General features: G+C 38.0%; 1 protein-coding gene and 1 long non-coding RNA gene across 2 annotated transcripts; one reads left to right on the top strand and one right to left on the bottom strand.

Annotated features, from left to right (window-relative positions):
* Positions 1–99: 99 nt before the first annotated feature.
* Positions 100–18,712, bottom strand: adamtsl5 (ADAMTS like 5). The gene is made up of 14 exons (XM_084107778.1): positions 18,464–18,712; positions 17,446–18,064; positions 15,973–16,045; positions 11,125–11,276; positions 10,806–10,866; positions 8,815–8,920; positions 8,576–8,703; positions 5,710–5,833; positions 3,715–3,798; positions 3,262–3,425; positions 2,996–3,191; positions 2,656–2,763; positions 1,145–1,216; positions 100–1,048 (listed from the first exon to the last, which is right to left on the bottom strand). Exons 2-14 carry the CDS (start codon positions 17,463–17,465, stop codon positions 720–722), a joined length of 1,617 nt encoding a protein of 538 aa, XP_083963904.1. The 5' UTR covers positions 17,466–18,064; positions 18,464–18,712; the 3' UTR covers positions 100–719.
* LOC311078774 lies at positions 4,245–8,168 on the top strand. Its single transcript, XR_014605267.1, has 3 exons — positions 4,245–4,337; positions 4,763–5,220; positions 7,122–8,168. It is a non-coding gene; the product is annotated as an uncharacterized lncRNA (long non-coding RNA).
* Positions 18,713–19,350: the final 638 nt, after the last annotated feature.

A 19,350-nucleotide genomic window follows, 5' to 3' on the forward strand; every position in this document is an offset into this window, starting at 1 on the left:
TATAATTTCACAACCACATCAAAGTAATAGGATAATCTTAGTTAGTCTTAGTAGTCGTTAATGATTAAAGGGAAAAACAGCTGCCAAAAATAGAGGGAAAAAACTGTTTATAGGCAAAAAAGCACTCCGCCATAGACAGTTATATGTATGTGCTGCTTATCTTGAATGTGTAAATGTGACTCATAAACACTCATTATCATTTCACTTTATAAGGGACTTTATAACTGTAGATAAAAGCAATTATATATATATATATGGTAAAACATTTAAAAATTATAAGGCAATATATAAATCAAGGTTTCCTCTAGAAATACTGTCAACTTATAAATACATATATAAAAAAACAACATCAAAATGCACACGATAAAGATATACATGCTGTCAAGTGATTTTATGCCATTAACAGACACGTGGTGCTAGAAAGGGCATCAAGCTGTGTAAATTATTTACTTTGGTGTATACGTTTTATAAGAAGGTGACTGTCCACCTAAAGTGCTTCATTTAGTGACTTTCTTTACTTTGATTTGCCTCATGCCCCCCATGGACATAATTCATCCCGACAAAGTGTCCATTATCCTTGCTGCGGAATGCAAAATGCTTCAGTAAAATCATCGATTTCAAGTCAGCATCAGAGCGTGGTTTCTGTCTGTGCCTTGTCTTTTGGCATAAGAGCTGAGCTTCAGAATAATTGTGCAGTGAAAGTGTGATCGCTCACGCGTTTAACCCCAAAACTGAGTCCTGCTACCTCTGTTACCGCAGAGCTCCTCTAGGGGGCGCAGCAGGCCATCTTCACGTGCTCGATAAGGCTGAGCGTAGCTGTCCTCATCTATCAGGATGCGATTGAGAGTGCGTTCGTAATTTATATGCCGTCGCACCATCAACACGTACTGGTGCCCTTCCTCTAGAAGGGGACAGTCACATCTGTTGGGGGCCCACAGGAACTCACGGTGCTCCAGACGATAGCGGTTGCGGTATGTGTGGATGATTTGGACGTCATAGCGGGTCTCCTCACCATGATAGATTTTTTCCAGCACTTTTGCTCGAAGTACTGTCACAGCAGAAAAATGTTTTGCTATCATCCAATATATTATGTACATTAAACCAAAATTTCTGTTGTGTTGGGAGACATACTGATTGAACTCACCAAAATCTTTTTGGCAGTACTGTCTCTGGCGCTCACCTTTCCCTCGAACCCGGCGGCATTTCCCACAGTGGCCTACAAAAGGATGAAATGTTTTCATGACGTAACAAAAAAAGCCCAGACTTAGTCATCCGTGCAAACAAAAATCAACAATGGAAATTAACTATGAACATTAATGAAAAAATATGTGTTTGACATTGTATGTAGGATTTCACATGGCAATTAGTGTTGTCATTAGTACCGGCACTTCGGTACCAAGTCGATACTGAAATTTTAAAACTGTTTCTGGAGTACCAGGAGTACAGAGTATCGCTGATAGACAGCTACTTTCAAATGCTCCTGTGTGTACAGTGCTTTTGTGCGTGCTCTGAGAAAAGCTTCAGAGGTTTCTATTTACAACGTGTTTAATGAAGCGCTGAGAATTATAGCCAATGGCACATGTACGCAATTTCACTCGGTGGCCATCTTTGAAACCTCTCTCGGGCATCTATTTCAGTCATGCAAGTGCAGCTCAACTCTCTTTGAATGGGGAAACATCAAATTCTCCAAAAATGTTTTAACTTAATAAAGTTTTATGTAACAAAGTTCGGGAGGAGCACATTCAGGTAATCAACCAATCAGCACAAGAGGAAGCCGGTATAAATATAGCCTTCCATCACATCTGTCCCATGACAGTTTCAAAGCACCCCTCCACCACCCCATCACCTCACTATTGGCCAGTTTTCTATCCCAGTCAAAAGTGGGGAGTACTCTGGGGGGGGGGGGGGGGGGGGGGGGGGAGTAAATTTGGTTCGGGCCAAATTCCGAGTTTGGAGCCCTCCCCCGGACAGCACGCCAAATACACATAAATTACTATATCTCGAATCATGACAAAAAAACGCCAGCTGCAGTGGCATGATGACTTTACCAATCGGAGATTGGCTCTTTTCTTTAGAAGGTTGGGCCACCATATTGCGCGTTGCACGTTCTCCCATTCATAAGTAATAGGAGTGAACCATCTTTCTGTATATATAAAGTCTTTGACTAAAGTGATTGATGGACAGCTTTAGTGATTATAAAAGGGAGCGCTCTTTCGTCGCTTTCTGTATATAACCCATTTACAATTTGAATAATAGTTATTTTTCATGCTCCTACGCACTGCAAAGTTTTGGGAAAAACAACCGTATAGAATTGCGGGATTGAATTCAGAATTGCGATGATATGCATATGCATTTGTTCTTCATTTTAATAACATTGCTTAAATCTCGACCATTTTACTTGAGCAATGTTTATTTAACTAATATAAAAATATTTTATGTATTATTTAATTATTATTATTATTATTAATAATAATTAACTAATTTATTTATTTTTATTTCAAAATAATGAAATAGTTCCAATAGTAAAAATTGTACTATACTGTACTATAAATTGTACTAAAAATTGTACAGTACTTTGAAATTGTCCTGGAATCGGTACGGACTACAAAAATGTTGGTATCGTGACAACACTAATGGCAATGATAAAGTTCTGACCTCTACGATGTATTTCAGGCAGTCGGTTCCTGCGGTTTTCATCTCTTTCCAAACGTGGGACTGGCTGCTGTTGATATGGGGGCTGAAGGGGCCAGCGAGCAGCGGGACCTGGGATCATGACCTCGTAAATCACAGTTGTATTTACAAAAGGCTCCTAACATTATACTTTAAGCAAATGGGACATTTCTGCCAAATACTAACCACCACATGTAGTACTTCAAATGGACTCGACATTCAATCTATAGCTTTATCTCAAGATCTATTCACAGCACAGATAATACTTAAAATAAATTCTAAAAGCTTGATAGATTCCTAAATACCAGGAATGAAAGGTTTTTACCCCAGAAAAGAGGTTTTGTGGTTGGATGTGTTGTAGTAGTGGTTGTGGTAGTCATAGTGGTTGGAGGTTCAAAAGGCAAGTGGTTTGCAGTGTGGTGAGGATGCCGGAGTTGACTTCTCCCGTGGTACAGGGCGTATCGGTCTGGAGGGAGCCAGTACTCATATTCTATCCCAGAGTTCTTATCAGTTGACAAGACCTACAATCAAATCAGTACCAATGAACACAAATGGGCTGCTAGGCATTAAGAATCATGAACTGAAGCTCACCATGATGTGCAGGTCCTCCTGAGTAGGTCCTGGAACTTCAAAACTCTCCCAGGTATCGGCAGAGCGGCGATAGAGCAGTTTGGTTCCTGCAACGTTGTACTCTCCAGGAATATTGATCTTCCAGTGCCCATTGATCACAAACTGAGAGCGCCCATTCTGGAGTGCTTTTAAAAAAAATTGAAAAAAGGTGATTTTTTCCTAAAAACATTGGACTACACAGCATTATTGTAATTTTCTCATACAGTGCACAAACTGTTTTGTTAAATTGTGAAAAATTACAGCAAGTTGTCCAATACATTAGGCCTATTTTATTGCGCTAATAAATGCGAAGTAAATGCTTTTGTCTGTAGTCATCTACAGTTATAGCTCACACTGTGCACCTTTTTTTACTTTTGCTTTGAGAAACACATTGAGCCTCCGGTGGAGAGATCACACGCAAGGCTGTGTTCTAACCTAGATAGTTTCTGCTGTTATCAGTCACTCTGATGTGTGTGGCTCCGGCCGGGATCATAGTGACCTCACTATACCCAAATAGTCCTGCAGGGAAACACAGATGAGAGAGTAATGCGCCTCAGCCCATTTGAAAAAAACAAAAACAAACCCCCACAGTTATTTCCAACAGGTGCGCAATCCTGCACGTAACAAGACTATATGTTTCCACGCTGTGTCTTGCTGCAGCCGCTAGACTTGGTCTAGCTGGAAGGCACTGAACTCCAGAATTACGACCCAGGCTGAACTTTTCCTTTGACTTTTGACCCTCTTTACAGAGCGTTGTGCTGGCAACCTCGAATCTGTTATACTACTCTTTGAAATTCACATGCAAGAGAGAGGGAAACGGAGTGGTATTCGGATAGCCTAACAATGACAGTATTATGACTTTGTTTTCCCCGATGTAAACGCTCTGTATTTTCAGTTGGCCAGCGTGAAGGACGCTTTTAAAAGAGGTTCTGTTTCATGCAGAGAAGTTCAAAGGCAGAGGTGTCAGTGCTCTAAGTGTGTATGGGAGAGCGAAACGACAAGATAAAGAAGAGAAAGAGAAGAAAGAAACCACTTAATCTACCTTTCAAAAGTTTGAGGTCAGTACGATGTTTTTTAAAGAATGATTAAATTGACCAAAAGGGACAGTAAAGAAATTTACATTGTTACAGAATCTCTCTCTTTTAAACTTTCTATTCATCAAAGAATTCTGAAAGAAATGTATCACAATTTCCACGAAAATATTAAGCAGCAGCACAACTGTTTTTAACATTGATAATAGTAAAACACTTTTCTTGAGAAGCAAATCAGCATATTAGAATGATTTCTGAAGGATTCATCAAAATAAAAGTTATTCACATCTCTTATATTAAAGGGGTCATATAATGGTACATGCACTTTTACAAGTTGATTGTAATGAAATGTGTGTTGGCAGTGCCTGTACACAACCATCATAAAATGATAAAAATCCATCCAGTGTTTTTTTTTTAATCTTCTTATATGTTTCCTCCTGTCTCAAATCAAGCTGTTCGATATTGTGACGTCACAAAATCGACGCCCCTCCCACGATGGCTGATTGACAGCAGCGTTTCAAACACAGACCCGCCCTCGCGCCCTCGTGAGCGAGCTGTCAATCATAGCACGCGCCGACCGGCGCGTTCATTGTTGATTGCTGGAGTGCTGAGTAGAATGGCGTCTAACGATTGTGGTATTCTGTTCTTGGGTGTAATAACGAACACAGCAGTCATATTGATGATGTTTCTAAATCCGTACAGCTGAAGACGCAGTGGCTGAGTTTGTTTTCGAAGGGAATATTCCCCACGATCAACGTCAATGCTGTCATGTTTGCGCGAATCATTTCACCAGACTCGAGACTGCTTTACAAACGAGGGACAGTATAAAGCTGTTTTTGCTAAGAAGCTGCTCCTGAAAAAAGGATCGGTACCAACTATTCGTGTTCCTGCTGAACCTCCAGAAGAACAAGTGAGTGTAACATTTTATTGACCTTTATATTAATCTTTATATTAATCTTTGCAAATAGCTTGCACGCTTCACGATGAATGTGGCTATTTTTACACTCAGGGTACATTATGGCATGTTTTCTATGTACGACGTTATCAATATAATTCATAATCCCACGTTTATAATGAACGACGCGTTATGGTTATTGTGTTATTGTGTTACAAACGGTGTACGCACAGAACAGAGGGGCGGGGTGAGCAAAGCTCATTATCATTTAAAGACACATGCACTGAAACGGCGTGCTGAAAACAGAGCTGTTTTTGACCAGGTAAAATGAGTGTTTTCTTACAATACTAATGAGAATTTTTAATTAAAGTATATTACAAACTTTTAATTTAGACCCTAAAGAATCATATTAGCTTGTACAAAAATGACATTATATGACCCCTTTAATGTTGAAATAAAACTATTGATTTCTGTTCTACTGAGTCAGTGAGTGTATTTGCTGACCATTGTTCTGCCCGTTGCTTTGATAAACACTTCTGTGATGAAGGCAGGTTGAGTTGTGGCCTCCACACACCATGCAGGCGTCCTCCTGCTGCTGTGATCCAAAGATCAAGTCACATCCTGGCTTCTGCGCGCACACACACACATACACACACAAACCCTGCGATTAGAAGCCAAAATATCAAGCACCGTCACATTCTGTTTCAACAGTACAAGCTGATCCCACAACACTCCTGATAAAAACTGGAACAGCTCATGGCCTACAGAATCTTGGAGATTTTCCAAGAAATAAATTTAGACACTACTAAAGAGAGAAGCATCCAAGATTAAAGATCCTCAAAATAAATGCATTCCATCATTTTAATAGCACCATGTTTGTTTTCATCAGTTCATCTCCGCACAATATTTTCTGCCATGTGTATTGATTTTATGAGTTTTCAGAGTTTCAGCTTGATTTCTTTAATCATAAGAGTGGTTGGATTAAGCGTAATGAATTGAACACTGTAAATTGCCTCTCATGCAGATTGCATATTATCGTTTGCTGCTTTTACTTGTGGTTTTGTTTTTTGTGTTTATTGTCATTTACAGCTATTAAATGTCTAATTATTGTTTTGGAATATGTACAGTACAGTTTAAAAATTTGGGTTTGGTAAGATTTTTTAAAGAAATTAATACTTTTGTTCAGTAAGGATGCAATTAAGTTGATGAAAAGTGACGAAAAGTAAAGACCTTTATAATTTTACAAAAGACTTCTATTTTAAATAAATGCTGTTCTCTTGAACTTTTTTATTCATCATGAAATACATGTATCACGATTTGTTTCCACAAAAACATTAAGCAGCACAACTGTTTTCAACATTGATAATAAGAAATGTTTCTTGTGCACTAAGTCAGCATATTAGAATGATTTCTAAGGATCATGTGACACTAAAGTCTGGAGTAATGATGCTGAAAATCAGCTTTGACATCACAAGAGTATATTAATATACTGTATATTAAAATATAAAAATGATTTACTAATATTACACAATATTACTGTTTTACTGTTTTTGTTATAAAAAAATGCTGCCTTGATGAGCATAAGAGACTTCTTTCAAAAACATGAATCTTTTCGACTCCAAACTTTTGAATGTTTTTTTATGTAGAAACAACAGAGCAAGTCAAAATGCAGAATACTATTTGTATTATAAATAAATATATGTTATTTCTGATATCAACTTTCATCAACTAAAACAATAAGTAATCCAAAATCAATCTACTCTTCAATATGGAGATCAAATAAAGAAAAAGAAAAACAAGTTCAAATTGATGTGGGTTGAATTCTCTGAAAATGTGTTCAGGTTTGGTTTTAATGGGAGATAACCTTAAGTAAAGCTGCACCGTCCTGAAAGGTGTGTGTGTGTGTGTGTGTGTAGGTCCACAGGTCCAAACAGAGGCAGGTGAAAACAGATGGGCAGCAGAATGACAGAGATCTCTCTCTCTGAGCCACCACACACAAACAAGAGTAGGATCATGAGGCCCAAGCAGGGATCAAGAGCATTCAGGCAGAAGTTTGGCTTAAGCTCCTGAGAGCAGGGGTGGAGGAGGAGACATCAGAGGTAGAAGGACTACACTGTCCTCAGCAACTCCTGCAGGATATAATTAAGCCCCTCTTTCTTTTTAGACCCGTCATGCACTCCATTCCACGCAGGTGCAACCCTCCTCCTAATGCGTGACCTCCAGTTCTGTCTCTCCTTATCTTTTTCTTTGCCTTTCTCTGCCCATCCTTTCTTAATCTCAGTAGTTTATAAAATAATGATTCTCAATGGCACATTCCCATGATTGAGGGGGCCTCACAGAGGGGCAACCACACACACACACACACAAGGTGTGCTTCACACATATGGATTCAATCTGCCACATGTTGCTAATGATTGGGCCCCACTATGCATGTGCTTCTCTTTTCCAGTCCTCATGCATGTGATGAAAACCAAATTCACACCAGCATGACTTTAGGACTACACAGTCCACACACACACACACACACACACACACACACACACACACACACACATATGACAATCTTGTACCATATTGACATATATATAAATAAATATATTTCTTCAGTTCTTTGTTACCAACAGCATGAAGTGCCTTAAATATCTTAATGTTCTTTAATGAAAAGACATTAAGTAATTAAATCATAAAAATGTCAACTTAAAATAGATCATTTAAAAATACATATATTAGACATTGTACATTAATGTGTTTGAAAGACAAAATAGTTAAAATGACTCAAAAGTGATCATTTAAATAATAATTAACGTGTTTGTTAGGAGTTGATTAGATATGCAATGTTGCAATGTTGAGAAAACACTTTTTAAAAGTGAAAAGATTTATGTAAATCCAGTGATCAAATGCTGTGTGGGTCTCATGAATATGCTTACAGTTTCTTGTAATATGTAAATATTTATTGTACTGGCAAAAAAAAAAACCTTTGGTGAAACCATGACACTTTGATGGTATCAGATAATAATACTATGATATATATCAGTGTACATGTCCAAAATACCCTGTTACTTGAATCAATACAAGTCAAAACATGATTAGAAGCGTGTGAACAGGACAAAAGCACAGTAAAAATGTTTTATAAGGTAACTTAAAAAGATGCTTTATGTTGAGACTTCTGAATAAACTTTTTTATGTTTGAGTTATTTAATAATTCATTGATAAATTGTTCCTTCTTTTTATAAGTGGCACTCCTAGTTCTAACAAAAGTCATTTTTAAATGTCATCTGAATAGGTAGAAATAGCTCTTTAAAGCAATTTTCGGTGAGAGTGTACATTTGTGATTATTAGCTACTATGAAACTTAAGAAACAGCTACTCACTAGACACTTTCCATTCACACAGACTGTCCCCTGATCTGATTGGCATGGTGTGCCATCAAGCACCCGTCCAAAGTTGTAATAGAAGTTGTGTCCAATAGCCAGGCAGCTGAGCTCACATGGGTTGGAGCCTGAAAGCAAGGTTTAAATCAGGTTTCAGTCAGTATAAGCACGTAGCAGAAGGAGTAATCCACACAGTAACACAACACATGCTTCAAAGAGGAGAGTCATGCTTCACTGACCTCCATGAAAGGTAGTCCAATGGTAACTGCTGCCAGCGACCAGGGGTCTGTCATTGAAAGCTTTACACTGCAGTTCTCTGAAGTCCATAGAGTCAGCAGGACACTCCTGATGTTACAGACGCAAAGCTCAGGAGAGAAAACACGCACATCTAAAGCTCCTAAAGCTCTGATTCATTAACACTTTCTAAATCATTAAAACAGCTTTGGAGGACTCATGATAAACACAACACATGCATCTGTGTGCTGACACAATGACCCCATTTAAACCTGGTATTAACATCTGTCCTGGTAAATGGGGTACAAATCATTTGTGATCTGCTCAGTTAAACCACATTCAGAGGTAGTCAGGAACATATCATATTGTATTTGTAGAGTAAACGCTAACACACCTCAATGCATCGCAGATAACAGTGAAGGGCCGCTTACTCATCTGATAATCATCAAATGTACTAAAATAGGGGGTTTTAAAGTCCCCCTGTGGTGAAAATCAAGCTTTTAATGTTGTTTATATGTCTATGTGGTGTTTTTTAATATGCTTTAAGACAAACCATGTGCAGATGCATAAGTCAACACTATTGCTGGGTATTTTATCCTTAAAACTGCAAAGACAGTCTCAAAAATGCTATTTGAAATCGTTAGTGTTTTTGACGTCACAAACTACCTTGTACCCAATCACGTCAACGTGTGATCATCAATGAGTGGATCTCTGAGCTGGTGTGAGTGAGTGGAGGCGGGGCAAAGTTGAACTGTATTATATTAGTTGAACTGCGTATAATAAATGAGGCATGGGTGTAGAGTTACATTTAAGCTAATTTAAGGCATGACACTTTATCAAGGAAAAAACATTTAAATATGTAATTTTGGTGATGAAAGGTGAGTTTTAAAAGGATAAAATGATTGACTACAGGGGGACTTTTGCCATTATGCCATTTACATACACAAGACTTCATGGAACTTCGGTTTGCCTGACAGTAAATATAGCATCTTGAATTAAATTTCATTTTAAAATAAGCAATTTGCATTTACAAATAGCCTACTGTTTTTTTTTTTTTTGGGGGGGGGGGGGGGGGGTACTTTTTGGTGGTATGTTATAATGTTTAAGTGCCCCAATTATGCTATTTTGAAAGTTCCTAATTTTGTTTTGGAGTTCTCATACAATAGGTTTACATGCATTCAAGGTAAAAAAAACACTTTAAGTTTCTCATAACTTAACATCACTGATTTCTCATAACATCACTTCAGTTCGCAAAGAGTCTGAAAATGGTTTGTGTCTCTCTAAACCCCTCCTTTCCACGAGCTTTCTCTGCACTGTTTGGTCAGTCTGTTTTTCCATATCAATTCCATTGCGAGTCCTCATTCTTTTGAAGTGCACGCAAAGTGGATTTGAAGCGCTAAATATAGCATCTCCTCGACATGTTGACAACACGGACCAAACTCTTCCAGGCCTATAAATGCAGTGTTTGAGGGTGGATCAAAGTAGACGTTTGCAGGCAGCCAATGAAGACCATAGCTGCCCCTATGCAAATTTGTTACATTGTTATATAGGTTAGTAACAGGAAGTGTTAACTGCAATTGCTCAAAATGACTTGTTTCAGGCAGTTCAGAATCGATTGTTTCTTTTAGGAGACAATAACTTTATTTGTCCTGCAGTTTGAGCTTTAAAACTTTTACAGACCTTTTACATTCACAAACAGCTATATTACACACTGCATGAAAGGTAATATTCGAAAAAGCAAAATAGGGGAACTTTAACGTGAATCAACACACTTATGTAGTAAGTGATATATAATAATGAAGTGAAGTTATGAAATTGAAGACCATCCATTCGAAATCTGAAATGTTTGAGGCCAGACGACCTCTTTGTCCAAGCAATAAATACAATAGAATACACTGTAGAACTAATTGCACATAAATGCTATCGATATGCACTGAGGATAAGGTGTGACTGAATATTTAGACTTTCTGTTCAAACTGTAAAGAATTTACTGCACCTTTGTGTTACAAATCTTGTATTGCCTGGTGTCCCCTGGGCACGGCCCTCCAACCAGATTTCTAGAGAGAGAGAAAATAACAAAGATGTCAGATGCAACAAATTAGTGTATTTAACGTTATAAACAAATTACATGAGCATGATCAAGCAGAACATCAAAAGGCCATTCACACAGGATGTGTTCTTGCATTCTTCACTTCACTTATTTTTTCTAAAATTGAACATTTAGGGCAACAACAGCTTGTCGCTGGAGTACCCTTAAAGGGAACGCATGTATAATCATTATCTGACAGCAGAGAAGATGGTGTGATGGAATCAACCTGGTGATGCAGGTGCGTGAACGGACAGAGGCCCCTCCACCACAGGAGCGCGAACACACAGACCAGCCGCCCCACGAGGCCCACTCATTCATGAAATGCATTTGGCTACGCATCTGTGGCCCCTCACGTCCCATCTCTATTCGTCTGGGTGACTGCAAATATACAAACAACAAAGTGCATGAAAGGTTGCAGAACAACAACAAAGAGAGACAGCAGGGGTGGCAGATTTGATCAACTAACTTGTGTTTTTAGCAAGCTCACTCATTAGAACAACAGTATGTAAAATATATATATTTGTAGAGAAATTTTTGTTATTAGGCCATTTGATGTATGTTAAAGGGTCATGAAACCCTAAAACATTATTTGATAAGTTAACAGATATGTACAGGTTGCACATCAATGAAAATAGCACATCAGTGACAATAGCACTGATTATGTTTGTTATTAAGGGGAAAGTGTATGTGTATGTGTGTGTGTGTGGGGGGGGGGGGGGGGGGGGGCATTTCATTTATATTTTAAAAATTAAATACATGTATTACGATACTCTTTGTTTGTAGAGAAAATATAGGTGGGTTCTTTTTAACCATGTGACGGGTTGTTGCATTCCAAAGAGATCACACCATGAATTTAAAAGTGAAATACCCAGCAGACAAGCGATGCATATTTCATATGAATCAGACTTAATCATTTTTTATTGTAAAAGTAACTTAGAGCATCCAAAATAAAAGCAAAGATGTATTTTTCAGCATTGGAAGATTTTTATTTGCATTATCCACTCACAAAACCCCAGCACAGCTGCAGTGACGCTGAGGCTCATACTGTTACATGGTCATTTGGGCTTATATTTGGTATTATACATGATATTATGTCCTTTATTTGTCATAGCAATTGTGCTTTAAAAGGTAAAATCAGTTATTGTGCCATGTCTACATCAACTGCGAGGCTGTCTACATGGACGCATCAAAGCGAATGTGCGAATCATTTGTCCTTTGTGTAAATTAGCGCAAGTACGTGCTTCAGATGTAGCGAGAACATGCTACGATCGTGCATACATCAAGTCTTCTTCAAATTAAATATATAGCCTATGTGCAAATAAGAACACTTATACAGCAGTACGTCTGATCATGAATGCGACGGCACGATGGATTATTCTGATACACAGAAGACAATGATGTAGACCGAAACTTCAAAGAAGAATGGACAAAGAAAGTAACTATGCCTTTATTCTTTCTGTGTTAAACGGATGTGTGCCATTTGTTAAGAGACTGTAGAGCTCATTTGTTTGATTTGTTCATGATAGTTGTTAGTGGTCTTATTGGTTGTTTTCTCTTCTCTTCCCACCCTCTAACACTTCCACTTTTCCATATCTTTACACACCCATTTCTTGAGCCTTTTTCAAATCTGTGGTGTGAAGACCATTGATAAAACAGGGGGTTTCCTGACACTTTAAGCACTAAACTGAAGGTATCCTGTGCTTACAGCCGAAATTATTGCTCACTAGTGCTCAGGACACATGATATAAGAGGCCACCAAAACATTTCCTGTTCATCGGTTATGCTAGACTGCACTTGACATTTGTGGAAGTGTTTGAGTGTTCCCCAGGTGCGCGACTGAGGACGCCACATTAGCTCTATTGCACACAGCCTCCATTACACAAGCGGTATTCCTATCAGACCACCACTAATAGTCCTCAAGGATAACATTACTTTGTCATTCTTAGATCCGCTGCTGGCTTTGATCCGAGACAAACAGGCAGTAACAGCCCGTGAAGAGTGAGGAGTTTCCATAGGTTGCTTAAGGCCTAACTGTCCCCTGAAGGTGTGTGTGTATATTCTTGTTAATGTAATGTAGGTGTGCAGAGCATGCTTTTCTGCTTCTATCATGTTAAACAACTTCATGCACAGCAGCTGTTTGTCTTCCTAAAATAATATTCATCCATGGTATCACGTAAATCTAATTTGAGCAACACCAAGAGTCACATGAGATGTGTAAACACGTTGCAACAAAATGAATTTAACAGTACAAACAGAGCACTGAACTTGCATTCCAAAGTTTGAACCCTAAAGGGATGTTGCTTTTTGATGCAGAGCTTTGTACCGGTTCCTAAGGATTAACCCTTTCAATGGAAATATTACAAAAAAGAGAGGTTTGGTTGGACTCATCTAATAAGGGTATCATGGCAGGAGATCATTGAATATGGTCAAAATCTTCTGACCTTATTTAGTTTAAAGACCTGTGGTGAATAAAAGTCTGATAATGAGTCAGGATGTCTATCTGTGAGGGTTAAAATAACAGATGACTGAACACACACAGACACAATAGCGCTTTATTACCGATGTCCATCATCTTCAATACCAGAATGACCTGTTACTGCCCTCATTACCGTAGCAAAGACTCAAATTAGTGTTGATGACAGTCTTCCATGGGGCCCGTGGGCAAGGCGGATTAATAAAAATTGACCTTTCACCTTCAGAACACCAGCTTCCCCCCAAAAGGCAAGATTTAAAAAAAACACATGTTGACTTTGAAGTATGTTTTTTGGAAAGAGATTTTGTTTGGAAATGAAATTCATAATTCTGAAATGAGCTTTCTGTCGATAGGTCCTGTTTGTGTTTTTAATACAGATGGTGAAAGTCATTCCAGTGGAATGAGGATGATAATGACTGGTGGAAATGACCCTAGCTTGGATCTCGTACTTTGGGAGGGGAACTGGGAAAATGACTGGTTGAGGTCCAGAAGGTACCAAAGGTAGAGTAGTACATGCAAACATTTTCTATAGTTACCAGTGACACTTAAAGGGTTAGTTCACCCAAAAGTTACAATTCTGTCATGAGTTGCTCACCCTCATGCTGTTCTAAACCCATAAGACTTTCACTTTCATATTTTTAATGAAACCTGAGAGATTTCTTTCCCTCCACTGAAAGTCCATTCCACCAAAACTTTGATACTTATCATGGAAAAGTAATTAATATGAATCGAGTATTCTTAAGAGACACATTTATATTATATGATGAACAGATTTAATTTAGGCTTTTATTCATATATAAACATTGATCAATGCGCATAGATAGTGCACATCAAACTGGATCATCGGAAGATCAAATGCGCTTCCTTGATGTCTTTTTGAAATTTCTGAAACTTCAAAGTTTTGGTGGCATGTACTTTCAATAGAGGGAGAAATCTCTCAGGTTTCATTACAAATATCGTAAATTTTCTTAAAGCCTTTATGTATAATGCATTATAAAGGTATTCATAATGTTAGTTATAATGCATTATCTCTTTTCATAAATAATTGTAACTGAAGTTAACATGCATTATAATCTTCACAGATCTGAAATTGGTTGTTTCTCGTGTTTTAATGCATTATACTTTCTAAAGGTATATTATTGTAAGCCCGTTTATCGGTCCAAATGGGGGTTTCCGCCAAGACGGGTGAAGGTCTCTGCGCGTTACTGTCTTTCCTTTTACACAAACTCCTTTTACATTTTCTCATATGTATCACCTCATTATTTCATCTGACTCCATAAATGAAAAAGGTTTTAATGATATCTGAGCATCATTAAATGTGAGCGAATGTTTGATTATTCTTTTTAACTCTTTAAGTATATTTTACTTGTTCAGATTAGGAAACTATGTCACTCAGAGGTCCTCACGTCTTCTGTTTAAACGCGGGTCTCACGTTCACAAGCTCGTCAGTTTTGGTCACCAAACAGAGGTAATTGCTATATACCTGTGATCGGTCACATTCACGTTAACACAATGCATACACTCTGCATCACAAGCTAATTTGAGTTACAAATCACCACGAGCCTTCTTCAGCATCTCCATAAATACTCAGACCAAGGCAGAAACCTCTTTTCAAATGTAAACATGAGTTCACAGTAGGAATTTGCATTAATCACTGTCCCAGACTTACTGGGGACAGGAGTTGATTTACATGGGGGCACACCCACAGCAGTCAACAAGATATCTCTAAACTCTTAAATACCTTATTACATTTTGGTTTACTTCTTTGGGAATGAGACATTTGTACCAGTCGCACTGAGACATTTCAAATGATACCAAACATATACTGTATGATAATTATTCACATTATACCATATAGATTCTTGGGTGAATTTTGGTGATCTCAGCATGAGAGAGAGGAGGAATGGGGGAAGAGGGAAGGAGATGTAGATTAGGATGATTCTGAGGTGAGACTTGCGTCTCGAATGGTGCACAAGAGTGATTTCAATTGTTAATTTCCTTTGTTCTCTCAGAGTTGCCCTCTCTTCCAGTTTTTCCAGTCTTACATTATAATGTATAATAACTGTGGTTACAATTATTCATGAGTCCATACAATGCATTATAAGGTGCATTACTAGGCATAAATAATGCATTAAAATGTTTAAGTAAAGTGTTACCAAAATATCTTCATATGTGTTTCAAAGATTAATGAAAGTCCTACAGGTTTGTAATGACATGAGTGTGAGTGAGTAAATGATGACAGAATTTAGCATTTTTGGGTGAACTATTTCTTTAAAGATTAAAAAGAGAGCATGAGCCAAATGTCATGTTTTTGTAACTGCACATTTCTGCATTGTGTGTAAACAGCAATTTGGAAACAATACAGGGTGGCATCCCAGTCTCTGAATCCCCCTAGGTGAGCCTGCCTGGATTGCTCTGATCTGCTCTTGGCAATCAACGGGAAAGACAACACTCTAGTTAAAGTGAGCAAAACCTTGGCAGAGAGCCTTGCCAATCTGAGCATACCCAACTGACTGTTCAAGGTGGTCCTTAAAATAATTGGCTAATAACTTCTGCAAACATTCTATAAACTGAAGGATAATGGGACAGGGGCTATCTTACAGGTATAGATGACAGGCAACCTGGAGACAGCAGCAGTGTAATGAGGGTGAGGGCCTGGCACAGAGACAGTTTCCTAGAGAGAGAAAATAAATCATGTAAATCAATCACCAAATCCACTTACAAACCACGCCATTTGACTTTAAAATGACAGCGACTTCAGGGCTTACTGTATAAGTGTTGTTGCTCTACATCAAAGACTCTTGATTCATGACAACAAATAGTGACAGTGTGTCCTGTACATTAAGAAATCACCGCCACTGAGAAAACATGTTTATGTGCATTTTTAGAGGATGAGTCTAACTCCCACCAATGAGGTCATAATACTGAGAGACCACACAACGATTGACTCATCAAAAGAGCAGCTTCTCAGAAACTCTTTACAGCTTTGCTAAAGCCCAACTGTCTTCTTTGCATTGTTGCAATGACTATGACTTTGAAATGTGAGTTTACAGGGGGAAACTGATGTAAACATCCCACAATATTAATTTCTCCAGCACAGATTTGTGTACAAACAATTTTCCTCTTCCTAATCTTCTGTGGACATGTGTTTATGGACCTAAAGGTTTATTTTAATGACAACTTAGAGTGGACACTGGTCAATTATAAACAATACACTCCTATGAAGAACTGTTTCAGAAAAACAGTATGATGAAATACATCTTACATGTCCATTCCTAATCACAGACACTGAATAAACAAGATAAAAAAGATATACAGACTCTAAGCAATGCATCATAATTATCCAAATTAAAATTCACAACCTGCACTCAACAGTCCAGCATATTAGGGCTTAGTTTATAGTCAAGGGTCAAGGGGTCTATAGTTAAAAGACAATAATGATGTTCATTTTGATTGCTGTTGTAGCCTAAAGGTAAGAACGTAAACCTGAGCCTCCATTGACCATGTGCTAAAAAAACAATGTGATTTCACATTAATAATGGTTGAAATGCTAAATGTATGTATATCGTTCACAGTTAAACCATATGAAGCCACATGAAAGAAACCTTAAATGGGTCTCTCCAACCATTAGGTTTCTGGCAGAAATACCACAAAAGCGCTAAATCTCTACATAACTGGAGTCTTAAATCTGTTTATGGGTCAGGCCGAAGAACCTCAAGTTTATGTGAACAGTAAACTGTTCTCCTCTTAAAGATTAGATTAAACAGCTGTTTCCTGGATGCTGGAATAGACCATTTTACTCAAGAATTTTTTTATGCACATTCTACTAACAAGATGAATAACCTAAAACTACATCAAGCCACCAGCAATGCAAAAGCTTATAATGATATTATTTTGATCTGGTGTTGCAGATTTAAAATTGCCAGTAGTGCTAAAAAGCTATATTATTGTTGAAAATATTAAAAACATTCCAAATAAATCAATATAGTGATTTTCCAGTTAAACTGATTATGTGGAAAAAAAACATGAGCAAAGTTAATTCAATATCTGTGGCTGAAATAAAAATCCACATACCTGTTGTTTGACGTCTGCATTTTAGGTCTTCGTCAGGTGTCACACTTTAAAAACCTCTTGAGATCTAAAACTGGGCTCATCTGATAAAGTAAAGACCACGAGGTGTATGATCCCAATCGTTTTTCTCATCAAAAAAGTCGGGAAACCTAATTGCATCCATGCTCCACACAAGCGTTTCCTCTGCTGGGTACTTTTCCTGAAGTTTTCTCAAACGCAGAACCCAAAGAGGATGAGCTGTTTACAGAAACCTACATAATCCTCAACACAAACGAATAATTGAAAATTAATATAGGCTGCGTCAAAGCGTCTCAGCTTATTTGCATTATTTAAGGTTCTTCTCGCGTCTCCATGATTACAAGGTGCTGTTTCATAGAGAAAACCTCTGAATCGCTTTCAGTTTCATATCAGTGTCCAGAGTCCGACCTCACAAGCAGAAGGTAAGGTTATAGGCGTCAGACTTCAGATCTTCTGTCTTCAGGTGAACTCTACCTGAGCCTCTCAATCACACACATCCGTTTTCCTTGAACGAAAATAACGGCGCTTTGGTCAGGACACTTGATCCTCCAGTAGATTTCACATTCCCTTTCAGATCCACACCTTCACTCGCTATATATATCATCTGAGAAGAGATAATATTGCGTTTGTTCTAATTTGATCTTTGCACAAACATGATGAGCCATAATTCATAACTCAAGGGGATATACTTTTTTTAAGCTACAATAAAAAACATTATAATATCATAATTCATAATCGTTAAGTAACAGTTAATTGCTGTCTTATTATATCAGTAAAAGTAGTGACAACCTTTAAATAAATTAATTGCACGAACGTGGCGGATAAAGAAAATATAGTTGAAACTCAGTTGAAATGCCAGAAATTGTTATGCCTTATTAAACAGATGAAAACATCATACTGAAATATGTGTTTACAGTACACATGCAGTTTGATTATACAGAGCATCTTCTGTGAGAGTAACACATAGACATGCATCAAGCATAACAATGTAGCAGTGAGTTACCCGTCCAACAGCCCGCGCGCGTCTGCGAGGATCCAGCGTTTGTCAGAGTTTGTATTGATGTGAATGAGTATGTGCTCATGAGCATTGCGTGCCGCCGCGTCCACCTGAAGCTCAGCCCAGTGTGTGCCTACATTCCGATGAAAAACTAGTAAACACGCCCCTCTTAAACGGAATGTTGGCCAATTCAACGTGTAAATGCTCAAGTAGCTGTAGTTCGTTCATGTAGCTACTTAATTGTCCTTGTATTGTGACCCTTACAGAAAGTTCAAATAAGTTGAAGCATGTGCTTAGCCTATCAGAGTGTAAATTAGAAAATGACTTCCAGAGGTATTAACCCTTTAAAATGGATTTTCTATAAGTCATTTTCGAGCTCAATCTGTTGAGGCTCGTTTTGAGAAAGCCAGATTGCCTTTTGGCACGGTTGGATGAACGTCAGTTTATAGGCTTTTAAAATCCTATTATATTGATATACAGTGATGGAAACAACTCAGGCAGATGTGATTTCTGTTTGTCAGAGTTTGTTTCTTTATAACGTGAAAACGTAATTTGTAAATTACTATGAAAGATTGCTTGAAACATTCCTCTTGTAAATATTTAGCCTCTTTGACTTTTGGTTTGTGCTGCATCATGGGTTGTAATAGGCCTATGATTTAAATGATTGGAAATGACCAAAATTTGACAAAAGTAAAAATACACTGTTTGGGTTCACTGGGTGCAATTCTAAAGTTTTTAAGATGCTCAGGGGTTACAGACATCAGATCATTCTTGAGAAAAAGGAGAGAGCGGGGCACAACCTAACGCTTTTTGACTTTCTCAGTTTGTGAAGACCTACTTTTGTTTCAGAGTATTTATTGTTCCCCCGCATTAATTTCACACGTCTAATACAA

The sequence above is a fragment of the Abramis brama genome (genome assembly GCF_963993115.1).
Source record: "Abramis brama genome assembly, chromosome: 3".
In the NCBI taxonomy this organism is placed as follows: Eukaryota; Metazoa; Chordata; class Actinopteri; order Cypriniformes; family Leuciscidae; genus Abramis; species Abramis brama.